Source organism: Pseudomyrmex gracilis, unplaced genomic scaffold (assembly GCF_002006095.1).
Source record: "Pseudomyrmex gracilis isolate BER0280 unplaced genomic scaffold, ASM200609v1 scaffold_47, whole genome shotgun sequence".
Lineage (NCBI taxonomy): Eukaryota > Metazoa > Arthropoda > Insecta > Hymenoptera > Formicidae > Pseudomyrmex > Pseudomyrmex gracilis.
This window is the reverse complement of record NW_018020631.1, coordinates 887,099-913,217: the sequence shown is the minus strand read 5'-3', so window position 1 is coordinate 913,217 and position 26,119 is coordinate 887,099. Positions and strand designations below refer to the sequence as shown.

General features: G+C 40.2%; 1 protein-coding gene across 2 annotated transcripts; it reads left to right on the top strand.

Moving 5' to 3' along the window:
• The first annotated feature begins 2,217 nt into the window (after positions 1–2,217).
• Positions 2,218–26,068, top strand: LOC109853390 (choline O-acetyltransferase). 2 transcript variants are annotated; one of them, XM_020425473.1, is made up of 10 exons: positions 2,218–2,409; positions 18,549–18,721; positions 19,462–19,642; positions 19,795–19,969; positions 20,717–20,946; positions 21,606–21,817; positions 21,933–22,055; positions 22,126–22,333; positions 24,047–24,247; positions 24,984–26,068. In XM_020425473.1, the coding sequence occupies exons 2-10, from the start codon at positions 18,573–18,575 to the stop codon at positions 25,188–25,190; spliced, it is 1,686 nt and encodes a 561-aa protein (XP_020281062.1). In that variant the 5' UTR covers positions 2,218–2,409; positions 18,549–18,572; the 3' UTR covers positions 25,191–26,068. The 2 variants fall into 2 exon arrangements, with proteins under 2 accessions (XP_020281062.1, XP_020281061.1); XM_020425472.1 differs by having other exon boundaries at positions 2,330–2,409; positions 22,126–22,312.
• The last annotated feature ends 51 nt before the right edge of the window (positions 26,069–26,119 follow it).

Below are 26,119 nucleotides of genomic sequence, written 5' to 3'. Positions count from 1 at the left end.
TAATGTCAATTGAAGAGATGTGTATGAGAAAATTAAGGAAATTTTTTTGAAATTGTCTAGAATTTTGTGCGCGCAGTTTCATCCGAGAGCACATCTTAGATAATGTGTAGCTTCTTTTACATGAACATCTCGCAATCTCCTGTAGTCCCTAGTGGACTGTCGCGGCACACGTACAAACACGGTGGATCGAAAAAGCGAGAGAAAGACGAAAGAAGAGAGTGGTGTTCGTGCATCTAGCGGTATACGGTACAACAGGAGTATTACTAATTGGGGAAGAGGGTGCCGAGGGGGGAAAACCTTGTTATCTCTTAATTGCTACGACCCTCCGCGCTGTTTTGCATCGATAAGGAGTGTCGCGAGTCGACCCCGGCATTTGTTTCGCGGTCCGTGTCGATCGCTCTTATCGATCTAACTCCTCGACAGGATTATTGGACAGTAAGTGACATACCCTTTACTCCTCGTTTCCCTCTATTCTTTTTTTCTTTTGTTTTTTTACGTCACGTTATAAGTTTGTTCTTACAGTTTTTTATGTATTTTCCTTGTCACTTCACACATAAAATACTTTTTTGCTGTATTTTTTTTGTTCGTAACTTAACTTTTGTTTCACAAATATTCATTTTATCAAACACTACGTTTTCCACAGTTTATTTTCAATTTGGCGTTACTGCGAACACAAAGTGATACCATTTATATAAAATACAAGGTATATCGATGCAATCTGGCCAATCGGCGCATTATGAGAAACGATACGCGATTCCACGCACGAAACGAATCCGGAGAACGGATCGTAACGAGTTCGATTATCCTGCGCGGCATGAGTCAGTTTCTCGTTCCCTGTTTCTGCACGCACGTAGCTTCGGAGCGAGAGTGGCGCGCGCGACACACGCCCTTCGTTTTCATTCCGCCTTCCGTATAACGGGTGTCCGGATTCCCAGGAGGTTTTCCGCCCCCTTTTCAGGGCTCATTGCTATGCACCGCTCGAAACTTCACTAACGACCTTACACACCCTCTCGGACGACCCCTACTCCATCTTCTCCAGAGGCCTCCACGCTCTCTCGATTTTCGAGATCCGAAATCGTTTCCTCTCGCGCGAGCGCGTGTCCCCGAGTCCTTTGATCGCGACATTCGCGCGACTCGTGTATTATATAATACATAGTAACAAGTTCCACGAATACGGCAGAACTTCATTTGTGAGGAATAATGTCACATGGGAAAGTTATCCCGAAGAAAGTTCGTCTAGAACTTGAAGGTGGTACGACATTTTGTAGCTAAGGTGACACAAGTCAAGAGTGCGTCTATGTAATTTCTACGTCTCTTTCATCAAATTCCACTTGATTTCTCTTTGACAAATATTTAACGAATTTTCAATCGAAGAACTTCAACTTGCTCTTTCTAATAAAAGTGAAAGATGAGCGGACTGTGATTATCTGCTAATTTCTCTTTCCACGAATGTGGAAGCAAAATTGTCGAGAATATTGTTGTTTCAACAAACCAATTAAAGTTTCATAAACGAGAGGATTCCATATTGTTTACAACAAAATGGCCGGACCGAAGGCTAATGAGCTCATAAACACGCGATTTTAGTAAAAAGGGAGTAAAGTCCATTGCAGAGTGACAGTCCTTCTCTCGCTGCTTTCGCTCACGTGAGTTCGCCGGAAACACTCAAGCTGAAGGACGAGGGTGTTCGGATCGCAAAGTTGGTCTTGTTAGGCCTGCAAAAGGGGATTCCGCTCAACCAACCGTGCTAGGTTTAAGGGCCCTTACTACACCAGAGGCACGCTTCGTTTCTCGATTGATTCTTTATTTTACAATCGCGGTGGCCCTCGCAAAGGGCAACGAATATACGGACGGTACGGGAAAGAGGCCGCAATACAGTTCGTGACCCTTCCGTCTGCCAATTTCCGGTCGGCCTGTGTCATCTCGTTTTCCAGGTCGTCTATTCGTCTCCGGCGATTCTGACTCGGACGTCGCGTGTTTTTCTATGCGTTACAATATGTAAAATTATATCTGACAAATGTTGAAATATGTAAACAACATAAATTATTCGAGCTTTCTGAAAAATTAGTGAAATGTTTTGAGAAATGAAAAGAGGGCAAGAAATATAATAATGAAAACTTCATTTCTCACATCACTTATCGTATTAAATACATCATTCTATTCATTTCTATCTTCTTTCTCGCGGTAATGATCTATTTCCGTCGTTCGTTCGATTTGCAGAAGGAGGATGCTCTACCGAATCTTCCGGTTCCGGACCTCGAGACGACTCTGCAGAAGTACCTGGCGCAAGTCGAAGCTGTCGCTCCGAATCACCTGGAAAGAACACGGAGCCTGGTGAAGGCTTTTCTCTCGGGTCCTGGACCGAAGCTCCAACAACGTCTCTACGAACGTAGACAGAAATTGACGAACTGGGTAAGTCATTGCAGTTTTCACAGCAACTTAATTTAAAATATAAAAATAAGTTTATGCACAAAGTCTCAAATTCTTAAGGTTACAAAACTCGCATTTTAAATCGTTAATACATTAGAATCGACTTTTTTAAACGTCATCGAGAAGATATCGACTCTGTCGGAAAGCCGAGTCAGACGGCGTAATTCTAAATACGGCCGTCGCTTTAAAAACGAGGGTCTGTCTCGTGCTATCGCGAGAAAAAAAAAACGCCGCGGTGTGTCACGGTCATGGGGATCGAGAGAGATTCCTCTCTCCGCGTCTAAGTGGCACAACACCATTTTCGTTTCAAGCCGCGATGCCTCGAGAGAATTTACATCCGTCACACAGAGTGTTCTCTTATCGTCCTATCGATCGTAATATCTGCGACAACCAAGCTTGATATATTAATAAAATAAAAATGAAATAAAAATATTTATATCAATTATTGATTTTTTGTCAATATTTATATATCGAACAGACTTTATAAAATGTGACTTTAAATCCGAAACGTGAAAATATTTCGCAAAATTCTGACAGTGAACAGAAATCAGTTTTTGTATCGGGAATATCGTTTCTTTTTTGTGTATCGAACGCGTAAATAAGTAAATATCTAATATATACGACGAGCAGAGAGCCAGGATCACACTCCTGAAGACGTAGTCGAATATCCACGCGCGTTCTCCGTGACTTTTGCCATCCCCTCATCCTGTACGGGGCGCTCCCGTGGGATTCCTGGTTCGATGCATGCGTCGGCTATAAGCCGCGCCTCGCACCCCCTCGTCGATCTCTGAGCCTCCCCCCGTGGCACATAAATAAATAAATAAATGGATTTACGAGGACCCTGATGCTACTTCTCCCCGCGTCTCTCCCTCGTCTCTCTCTCATAACGTACCGGTGAAAAGGGATGGACACGAGGGTCGCCTGAACTATACCGGAACAATGCAAATATTGTCGGAGGAATGAGGACAAGAAGGGCGACACGAAGTTATGTTGTACATAAGATCGACGAACCGCGACGTCTTTATCGGCCTGAGTATGAAAATAACACGGAGCTCTTTGTTAGAATTCTAGATGTGTATAGTTTTGTATTTCTGAAATATATATAAAATTATAATTTTATATAAAATTAAAATTATAATTTATCTATTGCAGTTATCAAGAGAAAATAATTTTGTCTCGCGAGAAAGAAAAAATCTCTTCCAACAGATGGTATCTCGTATTTTTTAGCTCTCTGGAAATAATCTCCCTTCGCGCGTTCCGCCTTTTTCTCTCCCATGTAATTTTTCTAATTTAGCCGAACGGTGGTCCATTCAGCGTCGAGCGGGACGCGACGAAAGCGCGTTCGCACAATCGCCGGTTCAGGTTTTTCGATTTGCCGGTATACATCCGGAAATACATTTTCGTTTCTCGTTTCTTTAAGGGTCGAGTTCTCGCCCGAATGGTGACGAGCCTTTCGCCGACAACTCCCTTTCCCTTTCCGAAGTGGTAGTGTCGCGAAAAGCCAGACCGAAAGCAATTTTCTCGCCGGCACTGTCGCGCAAGTTGCCGCCAGCTCCTTCGATCTTACTTTCCCTTTCGCGCTATCTCTCCATTCATCTGATCGATGGCAATGCCCGGTTGTATTATCCAGTTACGCTCCGTCTTGCAAAACTAAGCGGTGGTCAATTGAGATACATGGAACTTGTCGGCGAAATAATTCATCTTTCTGAAGACAGCATCAAGCTCCTTTCTACTTTAACTCCTATACTTGCTGCGCAAATACACAGTTCTTAGTGCAACTTAAGTCAAAGAGCGTTGACGATACATCAAACACAATGTCATTAAAAACAAAAAGTTATTCGAGCGCGTAAATCTTCGTCTCTGTCCGAGCGCATTCCCTTTAAACATCGTGTTATTTTTTCTGCGTTTGTTCTCCGTTGATAGTTGAGTGAAAAAAAAAAAAATAAACAAAAGCATAGCTGCATGAGGGTGGTCGAACATAAACCCCGGGGTCGAGTTGTGCGCTTCTCGTTTCAGACGCGTCGCGCGTTAGAGTCGCGACGACGACGGTAAGCTAATATTACGGTGCCCCGCGGCGAACTGGAAAATCTCATTGGAGCCTCCATTATTCATCCGCAAAAGCCCAGGCCTGCCGACCCTGTTCGTTCGTTCGTTCACTCGTTCGTTCGTCCGTCCGTCCGTCTGTCCGTTCGTTCGTTGCCACGTAGTTTCCGCGGCGGTAAATTCAATTCGAATTACAAACGCCCGGAATTAATCCCCCGACACACTCGACCTTTCCTGTCGTTCGCAACATCGAGGCTCGACTGCGACGCGATTATGAAGCGACACTGCGGAATGAATCGCTCGCGATTTTGCAGAAACTAATTTTGCGTCTCATCCAAGGTCTTCTCTGTTTTCAAAATTGCAAGATGTAACAATTCTGCTTTAATCTTTCGACAAAAAGTCCTTTACAGAGATAAATATTTTATACTGCGCGTCGGTTGAAAAAAGAACATTTCTCGTGAAGAAAAAAAATGTAAATAAATGGAATAAAACAGATGATTGTCGAGATATGTCTCTAATTTGTGTGTACGCGAGTCTAATCGATGTATTTTGACAATATCTGACGGATTATAACCAGGGAGTTATATCGATCGAGCACATTCGTACATATTTAAATGCGCGTGAAAGTAGCGCGGTGTCTCGCCATAAAGCGATTAAAGTAGATGTATTCTCCGTGTATAAGAGGGTGAAATAAAGAGATAGAACGTTGCGTAGGCACACAGGTGCAGGTGCCATCTAGAAATATCACGAGCACGTGCAAATGGCCGCGTGTCAGGACTCATCTTCCTTCGGGTGGGGGTGAGCGACAAAGTCTCATCCCTTCGGAGACCGGGAAAGGAGCGAGGTACGGAAAGGAAAGGCAATAAACTTTTACGGCCGTAAGCTCTCACTTGTGCGGTGTCTGCTCGAGATGCGAGAGGATTCCGAAACTCGAGAAATATAATTTTACCTCGTCGCATAAAATTGTTGCTCAGGTGTCTCGGGACGACATTTACACATATATCGGAGAACGAGGAAATAAGTTATTTTCCCTTGTGGAGAGCAAACGTCAAAGAATTATTAATAAGATTGACGGAAGAAAACATACGGCGAAAGTGCAATATATCTAAATATACATCTTGTGTTTAAACATTTTTTTTTAAATAAGCAAACAGTTTTTAATTTTACGCGTGTAAAAAATTTATACAATATTAAAAGAAAACTTAATGACACTTGAGTGAGTTCGGACAAAAAGTTAATTTTCAAACAAAAGTACTATTAAATGAACAACAAAAAAAGTGCAATCTCTCTCCTGGAGACACACGAGATGAGAGAAAAAACGGCTGATCCCAAAAAAGCCGGGCGTTTACTCGAACGAGCGGATCGAAAGCTAAAACGAGTCGGCGCTTTTTCGAAAGAAGGGTGCCTCCACCCTAAAGTACGTAACTTTTCTTATGAATCCCTGCGGACACGAGAGGAAACGCGCTGGCGAAACGAGGGGTGGCCGTTTTACTCGGCGATCTGGCTCGTGCCAGGATAGAGAGAGAGAGCAAAGAAAAGTTCTCTCGTCTCGCGTAAAAAGAAAATATTTCGCACACACGAAGCGAGGTGATACAAGGGATCCTAGTTGCGCTTCCGTTCTTCTTTCCTGCGCGTTTCTCTTCCTTTTTTTTTTTTTTATCCTATTTTGAGGCATGTTCGTCGTGACGGGCGATAAAGCTGAAACCTTGACTGAATCGATACGTGGAACGTGTGTTCTTTTTTCCTGTACCTTGTATACCTTTGCGCTGGCCATTTGCGCGATTTTTTCCCTTTTATATAAAAGGAAAAAAGGATATCTTTTCGTCGCTAAAAGTGTCCTATACTCTTCGTTCAATAAAGATTTATATAAAAACACATTATATGTAAAATCATAAAACAATGTTTTAAATATTAAACAATTAAATATAAATTACACCTAAAGTGAAATTGTGTATGTGACAGTCTTAATAAGTTTCGAAATTGTTGAGTTTGGAAATGATGGACGAGAAACATTGGTTACAAATATTGTCGAACAATTACTAGTCCACGAATGGTGTTGTAACATGATATGGCAGCCACTTGGCGTAATCTTGGCAATTTAAATGTTTGTCCCCGCGTCGCACGCAGGTTCGCAACGGGATCGCGTATCGCTCGGCTTAGGGACGCGTCGGTAATCCCTTGTTGAAACAGTGCTAAGCCCTTACGGATTGTCTGCGGGATCGCTACGGCGATACCAGGGTTTGTCCAAAGGGCGGACGCCTATCCCTATTCGATGTTTTCGCATTCTCGTGGTTTGTCCTACTTGTTTTACCATTTACTAACGTTTACTACTGTTGCTCGTACTTTGCCGATCTCTCGAACTATTTAAATCGAAAGAAAATATTTATAAGAAAATTAAATGTAAATGTTTGACTCGCGGAACCTTTCTTATGTAAAGAAATTGGCGTCAATAGCGAAATATAAAAATTAATTTTATATATAAACTCACTTTAGAAAACTCATCGGCAATGGTGTCAGTACCGTTTTCTAGAGAAGCTGATTAAGACGACAAAACTGTCTTTCACCCAAAAGAGCATTCATCAGTCTGTGAGAGAAAGAGTCTTCTTCACATAGCCTGTTCTTATATTCCAGAAGCACTTAAGAACGCAAATATTTATGGTATCTTCCAGGCTGGAGCGAAAAACAAAACCCTTCTCTCCGCGAAAAAGAAGACGAACACGGGAGGAAAAAGAAAATCCGTTCCACCTTTCTCTCTTTCTCTTTCACTCTCACTCGCTCGCTCACTCACCGAAGATATATCCCGAGGGATTAACCTTTAATTCTATCCCGTCTCGACAGCCCCTTCTTCGTTCCTTAAAGAAGGGTCCTCGGTATACGCGCATCAAATGCTCTCGTCGAATCTCGATGTAGAACAGGAACAAGACCAAAATGAAATTTTCGAAATGGCTTGACGAGCGGCTTACGGAAAATTGGCCGCCTTTGTCATATCATCTAAAGAGGTATCAAGAGAGAAAGCTTTTTTCTTTCGACGAATATTACATTTTCAAATAATATCAAAATTATTCACGTCATTGAGAAAAAAAAAGAAGTCTTCTTAAAACAGTTTCAGAAAAATATACATTTCACGTCAGTTGGATTAAGCGAAGCTATTTTTAAATTTTAGCACATACATATATAGAACACTGTTATAAAAGTTAGGAAATATAGTTTATTATTGCTGATTTATATCGCGCACCGAGATATATACCGAGTAACTGAAATTTGAGAAAATTGCAATCTAAATGGCGGTTCAAAACTTTCCCGTTGTCACGCGAGACACTGTTCGTAGGACAAGTTCGTGCGGATACGAGTCCGCAAAGAAGTCGGCCTCGAGTTCGGGCGTGTATACGTGCGAGAAAGGACGACGGCAGCAAGGCACAGGTCAAATGGATCGATACGCAGGTTATTTACAAGAGGCCACACACCTTTGCGAAATTGTGTGCGCGAGCACTTTTGCCCTTAAGTTGAAGAAAGAGAACTACATGTACATGCAAAAGATTTTCTAGACGATATTATTATTTAATTCGCGCGTTCACACACATAACGCAATTCTCTCGCAAGTGGCCTGCTTTCGAGATCTTCGTCTGTTGCAGATGGTGATTAAATATCCAATGAGTCTTTGGGAAATTTCTGGCTCGGCGAGAGTTAGAATTTAGATAAAAATCTTGTTAGTACCATTGTTGGCGTAATTTCATCGGGCGAAAATAACGATAATTTTAAATGCGCGCATTAAACAGAATTGTGCTAAATTGGCACACCGTTTAATAAAATTAATCGTTTAGTACAATCGGAATAATTTCTCGTTGATTCAATTCCCGACGCGAAAAAGATTCAATTTTATCATTATTTTATATATTTTATAATTTTTTATATGTTTATACAAAAATTAACAGTAAAAATTTATCGCTCGAATAATTCCACAGAGAGAAAAAGTAAAATACTAAAAATGTCGGAACAAAAAAAATTTTTGAAGAGGTAATCGCGTACATGAAAAAAATCACACGATCAAAACGATTTTTTATTTGCTGTATGATTATTATCCACGAGAAAAAGTAAATATGACAATTCTATTCATAATATTATACCTGAAGTGTTGTATCCTTTTGTAGAGCTCAAAGTTTTTCCATTCGGCAGTAAATGTAAAACTTGAATTCTGTATTGGCTCGTTTATTCCGTCGCTATTCCACGACGGCGAAAATGTGCAAAGACGAGTGTTGTTGTCCCCGGGGCGGGTGAAGGAACGAGGGATTGACCCCGAGACAGGAGACAGAGACAGAGGATTCAGAGAGTTACGTTAGGTGTACAGGCAAGGCTCGCCTCGTAAAGGTGTCCTCGGCGATGCGATGAGAGAGAGTGCGCAGAATCCGGGGTAACGATTGCAAGGCAGGAGAGCAGCACACCGGAGGCAGCCATAGCGCACGTACAGGCGGACAGGTAAGGTGAGGTGAGGCTTTCGATTTGGGTCACCGCGACCTCGTCTCAAAGGCCGGACTTGGTAGAGGTTACGACCTGCTTAAAGAGAGCCGGATCGATTCGCATCGACCGACCTCTTCGTGGTAGCGGTGAAAAAACCACTTTTAATCTTTGTGTAGCGATGTTTAAATCGAAATCAAGCTTCTCTTCCCTCTGTCTCTCTCTTGCCTCTCGGTACATATGTTGCACCCGATCCGTCACAGTGTCAAGCAGATGCGAGATGCATGTGTATGAAGATATGTGTTGTATCATTCTCAACGCGTTCCGGATGCAGCATCTCTGAATACTATCTCGTGTTGTTTGAGCAAACACGAGAGAAAAGAGGATTCGAGTTCTACTATACATTTCCGAGAAAGATTATATCGTATTTATGATGACACTGATGTATGATTTTTAGTTTCCCGGAAAAAGTCAAGTAATTCATTTCACTGTCACGTTCAGAATATGCCATTGCGTTTACCTCATACGTGTAAATGAAAAAAAAGAACGAAATTTTATATGAAGGTGATATTTTTGAACTTTGATATATTTTCTCCAAAAAAAAGATGGATAATAATTATTTTTATATATAAACAGCGAGACTGAACTCAGAAAAGCGATTCAGAAAATTCTGAAGTGCGGCAGTATAAAAGAGCGTTAAATAAAAGAGCGATTAAGAAAAGCTCGACAAAGTTCTCGACAACGAAACTTGCTGAGCTTTCTACAACGAGATCTGTAAGTGAGAGCCCTTCTGAATCCGCAAAACGCCTAACTAAAGCTCAACCACATTCGGCGGGGTTTCCATCTCTTATATGCACTTCTTTCTCCCTCGCGATAAGCGAAAAAAAACGCAGAAGAGCAGCGTGGGAAGAGAAACGGGGAAGGGGAGAGGGAGAGGAAAGGGAAGGAAAGAAAATTAATTCGAGATTTTCCGAAGCCGCGGGAACCCGAGATTGGGAACGTACGCTTAGTTAATCCCGTCGCGGTCGTCGCGACGAACTTTCTGATCCCGTTTTCCTCGCGGATCAACGGATCCCTCGCACGCGATCCGTCGAAGTCTCCTCCGTCGAGGTCTCCGCAATCCGCGGGCTTCCTATTCGTACGCCCGCGATCGATATCTCGCGTGTGTGTAAGCGCATCTCATAAATCTCTTATGAAAGATCGCGCGAACGATGGAACGATTCTATCATTCTGTCACGTCCCTGTTACGTATTGTCTCGCTTATGAGTTTTCTCGACAAAGATTTAATTACATAAATTAGTTATTGTATTTTGAAGGAGAAATGTCAGTTTTTACTTCTCGAAAAATTTCAGACGCACTTTAACCACGAACGAATATACTTGTGTACACAAGTCTAAATTGCGCCGTATTAATTAAGCTCGGCGGAACCGAGTTGTAATTAATTTCGTACATAATTTACGATAAAATTCTTTTTTCCAATTATCGGCGGGACAAAAGAGAAGTGTACAGTTGAGTTGCCAACGTTAACACATTGTTACTAAAATATACATTGTTACTAAAAAATCAAATAAACTTACATTATTGTTTTGTCGTAGAAATATTATCGCTACGTCAGAATCGTTGATGAGAAAAATTAAAACACAGTAAATTTAATATGTAGATGCAACATTGTTGTTTCTGTCATAATTGTAATTACGTGACGGATACAAACGAATCTGACGTTATAAAGTTGATCGATATGCAAACACGAGCGTAGTTTCAAGTTAATATCGCGTACAAGCTGGTGCGTTGCACACAAGCGCAGGAGAGTATACCTAACGTAATTAACTATTGTAAAAGCTCCTAAGCCGACGCTCTCAGCGTGATTGCAGGATTGCATTGAGATGCAATACATAAAATTGCATTAAATAACTTATAGTTTTAAATTGCATACATGCATCGAAATTATTGCGTTATTGATCGCGTTGTCGCAAAATTAATAAAACATATAGATATGTTCGTTGTTACGCGCAAACGAATTGATAGGATATGTGGTGTTCGGTTTCATTTTACTTACGAGACGCAATTATAATTGCAACTCAATATTGCGAAATGCAATATTCGGATACGTCGAAGCATTCGCGATACAATCGCACTAGTGGCAATATTGTGAGAACTCGTATTGCTGAAAACAAGTAATTTCTGAAATTGCGTCTAGAATTGTTTTACACATCTGCAACTGTTTCGCACAGTTCTGACGGCTTTCGTTCTCCAACTGAATAATGGTTTCCTCGAAATAAGGTCGTATTTTTCTTCGGGTCAAGTGTTCATTTCTAAAACGCGCGCTACGTTTTATCGGTTTCTGAAATTTTTATGAACAGATATTATAGGTCGTGTTCTTATGACACATTTCATGCTAAATGTGCACTCGTCTGATTTTCTTTTTATGCTCAATATCGATCGCTCTTCTTTTGTGCAAATTAATCTTAGAATTAACGTGTTAAAAACGACATAGGAACGCGATCTCAAATATGGAATATAGAAATATTTCATAAAAACCACTGGATTTATATTTATCACTGTTAACACGACTTCGAAAACAAATAAATAAAATTGAGTAACTTTTCTGGATAAAACTCCAGAGAAAAATTTTGACATTCGCGAACGAAGTTTTATTTTAGATTTTTTTTTTATCTGGATTGGCTGCACTACAATAGAAAAGAATAAATTTTGCACTTTTTTTCTGTTTTTTAATATCACCTCGTAATTCATATGTTGAATTGCGAAAATATGTCTCTCGTTCCTACACTTGCAAACTCGTATGTGTTCGAGAGAAGAAGCATCTCATCGATTTCGGAGCGTGCAAACTCTTCTGACCCGACCCTACGCGCGTTTTCAGCGTGGCTAATGAAGTATCGCGTTAAACGGGAAACTTGATACGCCATGTACACTCATAGTGCGAGTTGTCTGAAATATGAGCGGTTTCACAATGAGATGAGAAACAAAATTGTGAGCCTGCCGACGTGAGACTTTGCTAAATTTTCGTCATGTATGAGGGGCGATTGATAAGTATCCGAAACACATAGATACTAGTATCACATTGCTGTTATCATTGATAAGTTTCATTCCTTCAGAATTCAATATGCAAAATATATAATTATTAGTACGCGTAACAAAAATATAATTTAGAAAATAAGAGAGTCGAAATACATAAAAGGAACGAGATAAAACATTTTTAATTAAAACTAAAATAAAAGCGCTTTTTTCGTGCGCACTCGCGGTCGGCAGGGCATACCGAACATACACGTGTCAGACACATGCGGATCAGCCGGCTGTGGAGTCGTCGCGTTGGTGATCGATAACGCCGCGTTTGCGCCGACGATGAACGGAGGAAGACGCGGAGGAGGATGTGAACGAGGAGAGGAAGTTGAACAAATCGACACGAGAAGAAAGGGCGAGGAGGCGTCGGAGAGAATTTGAACCCCGATGGCAGGCAATGCTCGCTCGCTCGTTTCGCGTGTTCTAGCTTCTGTTGAAATCTCCGTAACTTGACACCCCTCGAATATCGAACTTCAACAGAACGGTTGATGTCTCCCGGCGTGACAGTCTGTTTTCTCTAATTTACAATCAATTTATATTTCGAACAATTATTTTCATAAATAAACAAATTAAATCTGTTTTATAAACGTGAAACATACACTCGAATGATTCAATTTACGCTGATTCAATTTACATTCAGTCGTGAGCTTTCAGTGGTTCCCGATCCGTATTTTGCAATTGCGAGACTAGCTTAATTCCTGTAATCTCACGCGCCTCCGTACCGAGAACACCTTTCGATTGCGCGATAACGCAACAAAAGAGAGATCGCAGACATAACCATTACGACTGACTATTATCTGATAGTGTTACTGCACGTCATTATCCTGTTATATCTTCGCGATATGACGGTGAGGACACGAGATACACCGGTGAATTAATTGAAGTTTGTTTTTTGTAACAAAGATTTGAAATTACAGGTTTTGACGATAATTAATGTATATTACAATAATAAAGAACTTGAGTTTCTCAAGTGTTATTCTCTTAAGAAATAATTACTTTTTTAATTACGTACACAAACAGGTTACAAATTTAACATTCTACAAACTTGCATGAATTAAATTGGAAATTAAAATTACTTTCAAAATATGTGTGTTGAAAAATTTGATTGCATGACTTCAATTTTTGCCACGTACATTTCGCCGCGTCGCGATTTTGAGATGAGGTAAACAAGTCGTCGATAAGACAACGTAAAGGGCAAGGACGGGTCCTTGAGAATCGCGTAACGACCACAACGAAGGACAAAATTTCGCGGTAACCGGGACGACCGCGAAATTAGCTCCGTCACCGTCATCCGTCATTCTTGCTACAGCGGGACAAATCGTCGTCTTCCCCTAACCGCGCTCTCTTTCTCTTTCTCTCTCTCTCACGATACCGTGATGAAACCGAATTCTCGACGAGAATTATTCGATTATACACCCGTGCACCCTTCGCGACATCGACGACAATTAATAACGTCGATATAACTCCAGAGAACATAGCGCGTGTGTGTGTGTGTGTTTTACACCTTGCTAAAAATAAATGGGTCGAAAAAGATCCCTAGGGACTTATTCCGCGAAATTACGCTTTCTTCATCTGCACAATTACGGTTTGGAAAAATTAACTTTCATCCCCTTTTTTATTTCTGTCCATATAATCTTCATTTACATGACGAAATATAGGACAGAAGAGAAATATAAAAGAGACTTGAAATTAATTACGTAACTGACGATTATTCATAATTAAACAAATAAAAAAACTTTTTAATACTCGGAGTATCTCGTGCAATCTCGCGCGTAGGTGTAATATACGTGCGAATGCCGTACGATGGTCCATTAAATGATGCATTGAGACGTTATTGCGTTAGCTGTTTTCTCACCGAGATCGACGACGCGGGTCTCCTCTCGTAATTCTGCTCGCGCTCGTTAAAGTTTCACGTATCCTCATTACGAAGCGCAGACGCACGGTATCTTATAGCGACGTATGTACAAGTCGTGCGCAATCCCTGCGAAGACTTTATTTCGTAAAATATACCGGGGCACGATGAAATCGTGATGATAAATGCACTTCATTACATGTATATACATATTATAGCCTGCAGTTGACTTTCTTCTGCAGTTGTCTTTTTAAACCTCGTTTAACATTTTGTGTTGGCTGAAATCTCTCAAGTATTCAAGCGCTCATTTCACATTTAAAGAGTCTCCGGTAGCGTGTTTCAATGTGTGTTCATAAAAAGTAGAAAAACAACTCAGAGATGAACTGATCAGCTTTTGTAATGTTTCTTGTGAAGTTGACAAAAACGCGCGTGCATCGGCGTGCTCGAGTGTTGGCAACGGATAATCTATATCCCGCGCGAAGATATTTTAATGCGCCGATCACGTGCGTTACGATGTCTCATTAAAGCCGCGGAGAACGTGCGCGATGCGATGGTGTGCTCGCAAAACTCTGAACACATCCAGTTTCGCAAACGTATGTTCGCGCCGCAAGAGATTGCTGTGTCACTGCGGTTGATCCTGCGAGTCTATTTCTCCCGAAGCGTGCGAGAAAGGTTATTCTAATTTTCAACAAAAAGAAAAAAATTATTACATTGCACCAAAAAATGCTTCTCGATCGATCAATCCTGCGATTAGATAATATATCATATTGCGGAATATACGAATAGGTGCATTTGTACACGAGCGGTTGTACTCGCACTGAAACATCCAATTAGAAAATGTGCATTCGAGAATTATAAAACACCAACCGCAATTACTTAAGCATCTGGTAATTGTTTGCGTGATTGCGAGAAAACAAAAAGAGACTTTCTCACGTCAATAGAATTACTTACTATTATATACTTTATTACAGCGAGAGAAAAAGAGAGAGAGAGAGAGAAAGAGAGAAAAGAACACTAATCACATGTGCGTACACTTGGAGATGGTACACGTGGGTCTGCGTGATGCAAGATGGTAATAACGCGACGAGTGTCTTTTCAAGCACGTTGTCGGAATAATTAGTTAAGGAGCGCGCGAATTATTGCACGCGAGTCACCTAACGTTCATTTACGCGATTCAAGAGCCAGATAATTGTTAAGCGTAACTAGCATAAGTAGGAGTTGACGGAAGCCGGTCAATCTGACAGAATCTCTAATGTGTTACTCTTGCGTGTATCTCGTTACAAACGTAACATCTAACTTGAGAGTGCAAAAACAAAATTTGAATATTTTGCTGTTCGCAGTAAATATGTTCAGTGTTTGTTATTAATTTAAAAATTATCAAACAGATTGCACACCGTTAAATTTTCAATAAACACAAATGATGTGATTATTTTTTTAATACAAGTTTTCTTTTAAAAAACAAGAATATTTTTCTCATTTCTGTGTACCTTCCAATTATAAACACATTGAAACAGATACGACCTGATGTGCAATAGCTTCGTGCAATCGCACCGAAGACAGAGATCCACATCGCTCGCTCGCGTACATCCTCGTAAGCGTGTCGTTGCGCAGCGTTGTGCACGTGCGCATCTGCGCGTCCGTGGTGCAACGTGTTGTCGAAACATTTTCGGTCGTGCCCGTAGGAGTCGTTCAACCTCGCTGTCGGCAGTCAAAGCCACCGGCTCCCATCGGTAGGATAAATCTTGTCCACGAACTGAAGTCCGCGAGCTGCGCTCCCTTTCGGTATCTCTCGACTCTGAACCGATTTGCGTTTGCAATCCATTGCGTTAAAGCGCGCCTCTCGCGCGCTTTGCATTTGCGTAACTCGGATTCCACACTGCGCCTCCAAGCTAAAGAACTACATTTATAGCCGATATTATACTCTCATGCACATATTATATAATAAAATTCTATTTCTAAACAAAATAAACGATTATACGTGTGTCTTATATAACGATTCCTTTGACAAAAAATCATCATCAGTTGTAATTTGCACATCAAAAAGTTGCAAATTTCAACATCGAAATGAAATAAGACCCGGATAAAATCTTAAATCTCGATTAAACATCGAGTTAGAAAACATGAGAGTTTTTAGTTTTTATTATTGAATATAATATATGTAATTACTGTATCGACTTCGAGATGTCTAAATAATGCAGACGAGCGGCATTATTCGGTTTCTCTATAGTGTTCATCGCACGCGGTTCACTTTAATGACGGAGTGACTATTCGTCGAACACTCAAATGTCACAACAATTACGCGAGTCATTAATTTCCCCACGAAACACAGTTTCCTAATAAACAGAAAATAAGAGTTTAAGGCATTCTGTAAAAACATCACATCATTTCACGTGCCTTCAATTACCAGAGCCAGAGAACTCCGAAGTACGTAGTCACATATCCACTTAAATCGCGATCCTCGCAATCTCTCGTTGCAATTTTAATCGCGTAATTTTCGTCGATGTTCTCTATATTTCTCTCCCTTCATCTAAATTTAATCGCGGAAAATTAGATCTGCCCGCAGATCTCGAATAGAGAAACGTCTCGGATTCATTAAAGAAAATCTCATTTCGACGAGAAAGAAAAACTCGGAGAATCTTTCGCACGTATGCGATTTGTCGGTGATAGCCGAAGCTACGTATCGGCGATTTGTCTAAAAAAAAAACAGCCTTTTGCACATCTCCGCGCGACTGTGTCGAAACGGTGTCATCTCCAGTCAAATATAGCGCTTTATTCCGCGAATACGTGCGACAAGTCGAGCTCGTAAGTTCTATCTATAGGCAAGTCGAAAGCAGCCTTCTGATACAGTGTATCGACGTTGGGGATGGACTTCGTAAAACATGTATGCGACAACGAGCCTCGACTTGGCGTGCTCGTCACACTGACCTAAAACTCGCGCGTCAAGAAGAAAAAACGAAGTTAGAAGATAATACGGATTACGCGATGTACATTATATATATATATGTACATATTGCAATTTCATGCACGATCAGATTTAAAGTCAGTGGTTCCGATCACACACAGGATATTTAAATTCTTTCGAGTCGATTTTGTGCATAAAGTTCCTTTATTTTTTTCACAATTTTCATTCCAGTATATTGTTTTTAAATTTTTGCTTTTCAAAACTGCACTCGATTGTTTTGCTTGTTTCACAAATTCAAAGTTGCGTTGTTTCCGTGAAAATTGTGATATTTTCTCTGATTTACATTTAGATAGAAACCGACGCAAAAAAAAAAAAAAAAACGTTGCCGTAGGTGGTTGCAATAAAATTACGTACATACGTGCGTTTCCTCGCAAATAGAAAATAATGTTTACCGCGGATTTTGTATTAGAAAAGTAACGTAAAAGATATTCTCTCTGACAACAACATATCCAGTGTATTTTTCTTCTTTTGTAAGAAAGTTTGCGATATTGAATGTCACCGTTGAACAGGACACCGTAGAAGTAAATATAGTCGTCTCGGACATCACGGAACGCAAATAAATGATAAAATGCAATGTTGCTGTCTCATTTGTACAAGCGTGAAATAACTTCGGATTACCCGTTTTCGATATTATGCACACGCAATGTTCTGAAAGAAAAATGTTTTCAAGGAGAAATATAAGTTCTGCACACGCGAATACGCAAAGCAGCGAGCAGATTGTTAATATTACTAGTAAGCAAGAAATGTGTGTTCAAGAAAAAGTACAATGTTCTGGAAATTTTTCAAGGCGTTGCACTTTGCAAAACACGACAAAACACTTAGAAACGAGAACAAGAAACTATATACATTAATAAAAAAGTTTTAATTTGGAAAAAAAACTTCGAATATGCATATAGACTTTAATAGTAACCTCTCGAGTTTTTCCCTTTTAATACTTTCGCGAAAATAGAGGCGACGAGCAAAACTCGATTGTTTAATCCGCATTTAATGACGCGCCGAAGCTGATCCCCGATTATCGTGTATGAGAAATACGACGTCGCGACACATTAAAGCGGCACTAAACTACGCAACAAATTACGTGTAATTAAAAATTGTCATTCAAGCGTAACATACAAAATTTTAGTTTTTTATTTTTACTGTTAGTTTGCCGCTCTGAAATTAGAACTGCAGTATATGTAATTTACACATGAAAAATATGCGCTCAAAGATCTGCGGTTTTCTTGCTACAAGAGATTTCTTGTCTACCTACTTACTGACTTTATCTAAATTGCGGTTCCCAAAGAGTGATTTATTTCCGGAAACGCAAGTTAAACGCATCTTCAAGTATGATAATGTCTTCCTCACGTCTCTCGCAAATCATTTCAAGGAGATAATCGCGCTGCGTAACTTTCCAAATAAATCTTTTTACTATTTCATTTTGAATCCTGACCACTTTCGTGTGTAACTTTCACGTAATTTTATATGACGTAATTTAAGATAATTAACGTGACGTAACGATTAGTACTTTGTTGTATTCACTGGCACAACATTGCACACAATGAGTTATATAATTTTTTATCATAATTAGTTACGTTACTAATTCCATTAATATTTTTCCATTAATTGCAATTTCTAATTAACGATTATTACTGACAGAGTTATTAATTTAATAATACATAATTCACACTTGTTTATATTTGTATAATTAGTAAATTAAATATTTAACGATCATGTTTAATTGAGCAACGTTTTCAGGCAACGGAATGGTGGCTAAACGACATGTACCTGTCGATCCCGCTGGCTCTGCCAATCAACAGCAATCCCGGACTGGCCGCAAAACCGAAGAGATTTGTAAACCAGAAAGAAGCCGCAATATTTCTCGCGCGGTTTCTCACCGAACTCCTTAATTATCAAGAATTACTAGATAGGTGAGATAACGTAACGCGCTGATTTTTCTATATAATTTCCTCTCGCTTTGACGGATGATCACTGAAGAGCGTAAATTCGCACAAGTTAGAATAATCGGCGTAAGGAAGCGCTTAAATCTAAGAGACGCGCGACGCGTGCCAATCGACTCGTCTTTAGCGTCGTCTCGACGGGGACAAAAAGAAGCCGCACCGAAATCAATTTAGAGAGGGCGTACGTCTGCGAGGAAATCCGGGCCGTAAGATCCATAGAAAGCGAGCATAAAGAGGGTAGGAACCTGAAAAGTGCGAGAGAGAAAGTGAGAGAGAATGAAAGCAAGACGCTTCTCCGTTGAGCGCGTGGAGCGCGGCTCAAAGGATCCTCGGTATCCTGCATCCGGAAATACGCGAATAAGCCGGGTACTCCGCGCGCTTAAAGAGAGTGCTTCTTTCTTTCTAAAAAACTAACGTAAATTTGTGGGAAGTCGGGGTTGCTTTTTTTTGTAACAGCGAGCATATCTCATCTCGTCCTGCGTTTCCCTAAAAAAAAAAAGACATGCATGCGCAAACGTTTTATAACAGAAAATAATTCGTTCTTCGAGAAACTCATTTCTGGTACCCGAAAAATAAAATAATGTTAAACTAAATTTCAATACAAATATATATTGTTTTTCTTAACGAGATCTCCACTAAAAGTGCAAATAAAGTAAAAAGAAAAGATTTACATAATACGCACAGAAGTATAAGCTTCGAATTTTGAATAGCTCCGGACTGGAAGTCGAACGCGTGAAATCCAGGGACGGCAAGAGTATGCAACCGCTCTGCATGGCGCAGCATTACCAGATGTTCCGCATTTATCGACGACCAGGTGCGAACGTTGACGAACAAATTATCCTGGACAGAGCGTCCTCCGGCGATCACATTATAGTCGCGCATCACAATCAGGTATAACGATGCGATTCGGAATCAAACAGCGATATAATGACGAATTAATTACAATGAATATCTCATTGTTCGTTTAATTGCTATTACAGTGCGAACGATAAATTATTTCGACGCGCACTAATGCGTTATCGTGACCGTCATCGATTTTACAGTTTTACAGCGTACCTGTGAGAGCATCGGACCGAGGTCGGATCACGGAAGCCGAATTGGCTCAGCAGTTGTTAAGGATCATGGAGACCAAAGCCGATCCCAGGACCCCACCAGTAGGAATTCTAACGAGCGCGAAGCGACCAGCCTGGGCGAAAGCACGAGAGGAATTGATAAAGAGTGCGTATGCCATTTTAGTTTTATTCAAAAATATTGGTTTCTAATAAAATTATTTAGTTACTCGTATATCGATTTTCTTCAAAAACTATTCGGCGTATGAAATATATATATTGAATATAAAAACGTTTCGTTTTGTTTTTTTATCTGCGCGTGTGTAGTGGAAACAGTTTATTAAATTTTGTGTAAGTTACGGCTTGTCTTGCTGTTAAAGAGGAGTGTGACGATTTATTTACCAAAAAAATAGCCCTCTCGGTCTTCGAACCCTCGTCGCCGCACGCTACCCTAGCCATAATTATCCGCTCGCGCGTTCTCCGCTTCGCCAATATTCGCAATATTCCTATTAACTCCCTAACCCGACCTAGCTCAACGGAAACCTACGACCTACCTACGCCTGCAAATCGAATGAAGAGTCGACGAGTAACGAGTTAACAGCGAACTGCGTTAGCGGTGATTAATTAACAGCAGAGAAGTCTCGTGAGAGAGAAAAAAATAACAGATATCGCAACACATTCGTGAAAAAACTATTCGACTTTTTTTAGAATAATTTGTAGAATTGCGTTTCGTACAATGAAATGCAAAACTAATTAACGTTACGATATATGCAACTTTATAATTTGTTTGCTCTCTCTCTCTCTCTCTCTCTTCCATTTTGAAAAAAAAATAAAACAAGTTACTTCAGCCGTTTCTGAATGACACTACAAGATGATCATTATCGAAATTAACGAGATCTGTGCAAACGACTTTTAGACGAGCGCAATCGTCACAATCTCGAATTGTTGGAGCGTTGCCTGTGCGTCGTTTGCATCGACGACGACGTGCTGCCGACGACGTTTAATAATCCCATGAAGAAGGAGGACCGCTGGATCGGTGATCGAGATTACGCGAACGTGCTTCATCATGCTCTTCACGGCGGCGGGTCCCGACACTTAGGCGCGAATCGTTGGTTCGACAAGACCGTCCACGCTATTCTTGGCAAGGTATGCCACCGACAACGAATGTCGTCAATCAACGCCTGCAAAATTAATTAATTCACACACGTTAGACAGAAATCGTATAAGCGTATTAACCGCGTAGGAAAGTCGAGCTCACGATTATTACCGTTGCATTACCACACAATGTTCAATCAGCTGCCCAAACCGATATATAGAAATTAGAAATGCGCAACATGAGAAATAATACAGCCGCGCGTGGCTCGCGTAATAGCGCCATGCGCAATTTCCAAAGCAAACCGCCAATCGAACAACGTAACAGTCCGCGGCGGATGTTTTCCACGGATGCGCTCGAGCCAAATTAGACTTATCACTTTCACCGGCTCCCAAGACTACTCTTCGATTTGATTGGTGTCAAAGTTCACGGGCGAAATCGTCGTCTCGTTTGTGAATCTACGACGCGTTGCGACACCCGTCACTTTCATATTCCGCGCGACAAAATACGTTTGACTCTTTTCTCATACGTATATATAATCGACCAAAATAGTCCTTTATATACATAAATCGTCTGGTTTCTTCTCTCATCTGTGTACTTTCATTAGATACATTTCAGCTACTTCATTCTCTAATGTAAGATCGATTTTTACACAAATTTGTGTTTTCTTTATATATGCACAAATGTTTTTATTGCGTTCTTATTAACAAAGGACGGAATGTGGGGACTGACTTACGAGCATTCTGCCGGCGAGGCGCCGGCTATCTTTAAAGTTTTCGAGGAGATAACGGAGAAGGTTGACGCGATGCCATCGCCGGACGAGAATGTGGTACCCTCGCATCTTCCAGCGCCTGAAAAACTGGAGTGGTGTCTAACCGAACAAAGTCTGAACGATATCAGAGAAGCCATGACGAATTTCGACGCGTGAGTAAAAAACCAACAATCGTATGAATCTGATTTTTTCGTAGACGTAATTTTTTGCGAGAATTTATCTTGTATAAATTTGCCCACAATCGGAAGAGATGTTTTCACGTTTCAGACTGATCGAGGATTTAGATCTTTGTATATTATACTTCGAGGATTATTCCAAGGATTTCATAAAGTCTTGTAAAGTTAGTCCGGACGCCTATATACAATTGGCGCTCCAGCTCACGCACTTCAGGTAATGAAAGTAAAGAAGCTGATCGCGTTCGCGTCGTCGGTTCATTGGCACGACTTCTTATTTCCCGCAGACTTCACGGCAAGTTGGTGGCCACTTACGAAAGCGCTGGAATCCGGAGATTTGCGTTAGCCCGCGTAGACTGTATCCGAGCCGCCAGTCCGGAAGCGCTGGCTTGGGCGAAGGCGATGTGCCAGGGCGATCCCTACGGCCAGACGAGTCAACCAAGCAACGCCAACGTGGAAGGCAGCCCCAAAAGAGTTCAGTTCACCATTTACAGTGTAACTGAAACTTGGCATTTTTCCTATGCGATTCTCGTGTCGTGTTACACACACAGCTCGAGTACACTCGACAGAAATGCAACAAGGTCGAGCGGAATGCGTTTATTTATTTTACTTTCTACTTCTATTGCCGCCTTTTATTCTTTAAGCTCTCTCTGTCACTGGGTTTTGTAAAATAAATGAGTTTTATTTTTGTATATGAGTTTTTTGTGTGTGCAATTAATATTTTAAGTAACAATTTGCGCCAAGTTTGCCGACGAGTTGGTCGCGGGATTATTTATGCGACGTAACGAAACTTTCGTAACAGCAAATTTTCCGGAAAATTTCTCACGAACAGCAAAAATTATGCGTGTTTCAGAAATATTTTATTTATGCACACATTTTTTGCAGTGCTACGAAAAATTTCTGAGTGGTTGGTCGCATTGTCCATTTGCATTACCAATTGCATCTACTTACGGAAAGGTTTTGATATATATACAATTTTTTTTATGTTTATCGGACGTGTCTGTTGTCGTAAAGTTTTTTACGTGTTATCTTCATTTAGATTACATAATTGTTTCCATTATACAATATATTTTTTGTCTGATATATAATAATCGTCTAATATTTCTATGTTTACATTTTTATAATCAATTGACTTTGTATACTGCCACATATATATATACTTTTACACACTGTTAGTTACATATCAAAATGCATGAAAGTGTTAGTGTGTAGACACGCTTCGTATTTTTTTTATACTAGAACATCATGCTATCGTATGTGATTCTTCACTCATTAATCGTCATGCTCGAAAATGAAAAATAATAAATAATGTTCAATAATTAAATAATTTTTAAGTTTACGTTTTTATATAAAAAAACTCTTAATATAAAAAAAAGTGTTGAAGCGGACAAAAAAAAGTAAGTCGTGCTTGCCAATTAAGACGTACAAGTTTCTGAAGAAATTAGATAACGTGTAAAATGCAAAAACAAGAGAAAAAACAAAAAAACATTTCTAAGAAAACATAATCAATTAGAACGGTCGTTCGATTCGTTCTTCTTTCACGATGGAGTGTTTGTGCGATTCTCGAGAGACCGCGGGAAAGATGGGGATATTTCGTTTGTTTCCCTTAACCATAGCTCATCCTTCTTCGAGAAATACTACGGCAACGAGTTGTTATTTCTCATTTACCGCACACGCACTGTGTTGTTTCTTTTAACGATATATTGTCTCAGCCGCTCTCTTTTCTGTTACTCGTTTTCTACGTTTTTTAGCGTGCAAGAGTCTATGTATTTATTGTGAAAATAATATTTTTGACTTTTATTTAATATCTGTTTAGTTTACATAATGTATGTTTTTTTTTAGTATATAGATTTATATAAATAATAAATATACATTATATAAATTATACAATCTATTATATAATCTATAATATATTTTTTTTTAATACCAGACTTATTTTTTTAAATTTATTTATTTATAAAAACTGTGCTTATATAATCTTATTACTGTACTTTACGCTTGATGTTTGCTTTTCACTATGTAATGTTGCAAACATTACACAGACCATCACAAAAGCACAGAATCTACCAAAACAACTATTTTGATAAGTGCACAAGAAACATAGTTGTCGTTCTATAATTATATATGTGTACCGCGAGAATCTTTTCATTAAAAGATCAATTCGCTTTGAACTCACTTGAACGTTGCTCTTCCGGCTCGCGTCTCCAGGCGGAGAGGATCAAGGAGCTGTTTGATCTGGCGGTGCAAAGACAGACCAAGGAGATGAACGACAACATTTACGGCCAAGGTATTGACAACCATCTGATGGGGCTGCGTTATGTGGCGAAGGAGGCCGGCGAATCGATCCCGGAGATCTTCACGGACGAGGCTTACGCGATCGTTAATCACTTCGCCCTGTCGACGTCACAGGTCAGTGATCAGGGCCGATCGTCCTTCCACGCATCGATTCGATTTATGGATTACGATCGATCATTAGCGTCGACGTCACAAAATTCGTTGTTCCTTTCACGCGACACATCATTTTATCTCGATACATTGCTTATATCTCGAAACACGATTTTTTAAATCAAAGTACCTGTGTCTGGAAAAAAAACAACAGAAAGACATTAGTGAAAGAAAGAAAAAAAATAATCTGTGATAATCTGGTCAATTTCTTTTTTCCTTCCTCTCGCTACGCCAGTGCGCGCTATAAAGACCGTTATTTAAAGTGGTCTATCACGACGAAATGTAAGTCGAGATCCCGGACGTGTTGCAAGCATCTTTTATAAAAGTTTTATTTAATAACTCGGACAGCCGAGGTCGACGTGTGATCAATTTGTTTAAGAGAAATTGCGTAACACCGAGAAGATTGCACATCTTCAAGACGTACGCAGTTTTAATTAATACAAGGATGGAGATATGTATTCACAGAATTTCATGCCAATCATGCCGTGCGATTGCAACATTAAATGACTAGTTAGAACACTTTTTTAGAACTCATACTAATTTTCTTTGACTCGTTAATTCACATCTAAAAAAAACAAACATATCTTTTTTAGTCGCTTGCCATATTCAAATTAGCGATAAAAAATACAAAACATACGTATATGCTGATGTCACTAACGTCGCATCTCATTCTAAAATAAACGCGAGATCGATATTGCAGGTGACCACGAAGAACGATGTGATCGCCGGATACGGTCCGGTGGTGCCGGACGGTTACGGATGCGCGTACAACGTACGGAAAAACGGCTTCATCTTTTCGGTTTCCGCTTTTCACAGCGACGGGAGGACCAGCGCGATGCAATTCGCGCAAACGTTGGAGCAGAGCCTGCGGGACATGGAGGCGATGATCAAGAATTCGAAGAAGTGATAGACGCGCGATTGAGAATGTTTAATTAAATAAATGTAGAATTGCAAACGCAACGCAGCCTCTTCTGTCGGTTTCGACAGTGCTGTGTAAAAAAAAGGGTGATTCGAAAATTTTAATCGGGGACCCCGTTACACATAATAACGTACGCTAAGCAATACCGAAACAATTTTCTCTGTTCTTGGCCTCTGTCGACGTATTGCTATCGAACGTTTCACTTACGACGAACGTAAAACGTTCCGCGTGTTAAGAACGGTTTTCGTTTTATTTGTCATTCTCAAAGATGAAAACAAACATGTTGACATGTACAGAGACTGGTTTAAGATAAATATATGTTCGGTTTATAAATTGTTTATAACTGTTTGTTTGTTGAACGAAGAGCGCGACTTTCGAAGCACCCTTGCTTGAAAGCCAAAAACTACCTGTGTAGAATTTAAGAAATACGAAAGAGTAGACTACGTAGCGCAGAAGGATTTAGCAACTTTACTCTCGCACAAGTCATTGTATCAATTCGTTTGATATGTATCGTTGTGGATTTGACATATCATTTGTAGGGAGTAAATATATACATATACATAGAGAAGAGAAAGTAGCGTAAAGAAGCGTCGCCGAAGCGCGCAAAACTCATCTAAAGCTGAAAGTAATACTTATAACGTGTTCTTCGTTACACGAGCTAATGTTAGAAATGTTGTTGTCTGTTTTCTATAGAAAAGTATACACGTACAAAAACGTAACACAAAGCGCGCGCGCGTTCACCAAATCTCGCGAACTGAAACTCCTTCAGCGGTAGCCTGACGTCGTCGTACAGTAAGCGAGTTGTAGATCGATCGGTCGTTTTAAAACTCTAGTCCATTTTTGAAAGAGTCAAAGTTTCTTCGAGTGTTACGTCCGAGCGCTGGAAAAATTGCCTGACAATTTTTGACATTGCATTT

Bases quoted from the DNA above. Each gene is read 5' to 3' on its own strand.
- LOC109853390 (XM_020425473.1), top strand. From the start codon at position 18,573: ATGTACCTGTCGATCCCGCTGGCTCTGCCAATCAACAGCAATCCCGGA. The intron at 20,947-21,605 runs GTATGCCACCGA...TTATTAACAAAG, and splicing joins TCCACGCTATTCTTGGCAAG to GACGGAATGTGGGGACTGAC. The intron at 22,056-22,125 runs GTAATGAAAGTA...TATTTCCCGCAG, and splicing joins CTCCAGCTCACGCACTTCAG to ACTTCACGGCAAGTTGGTGG.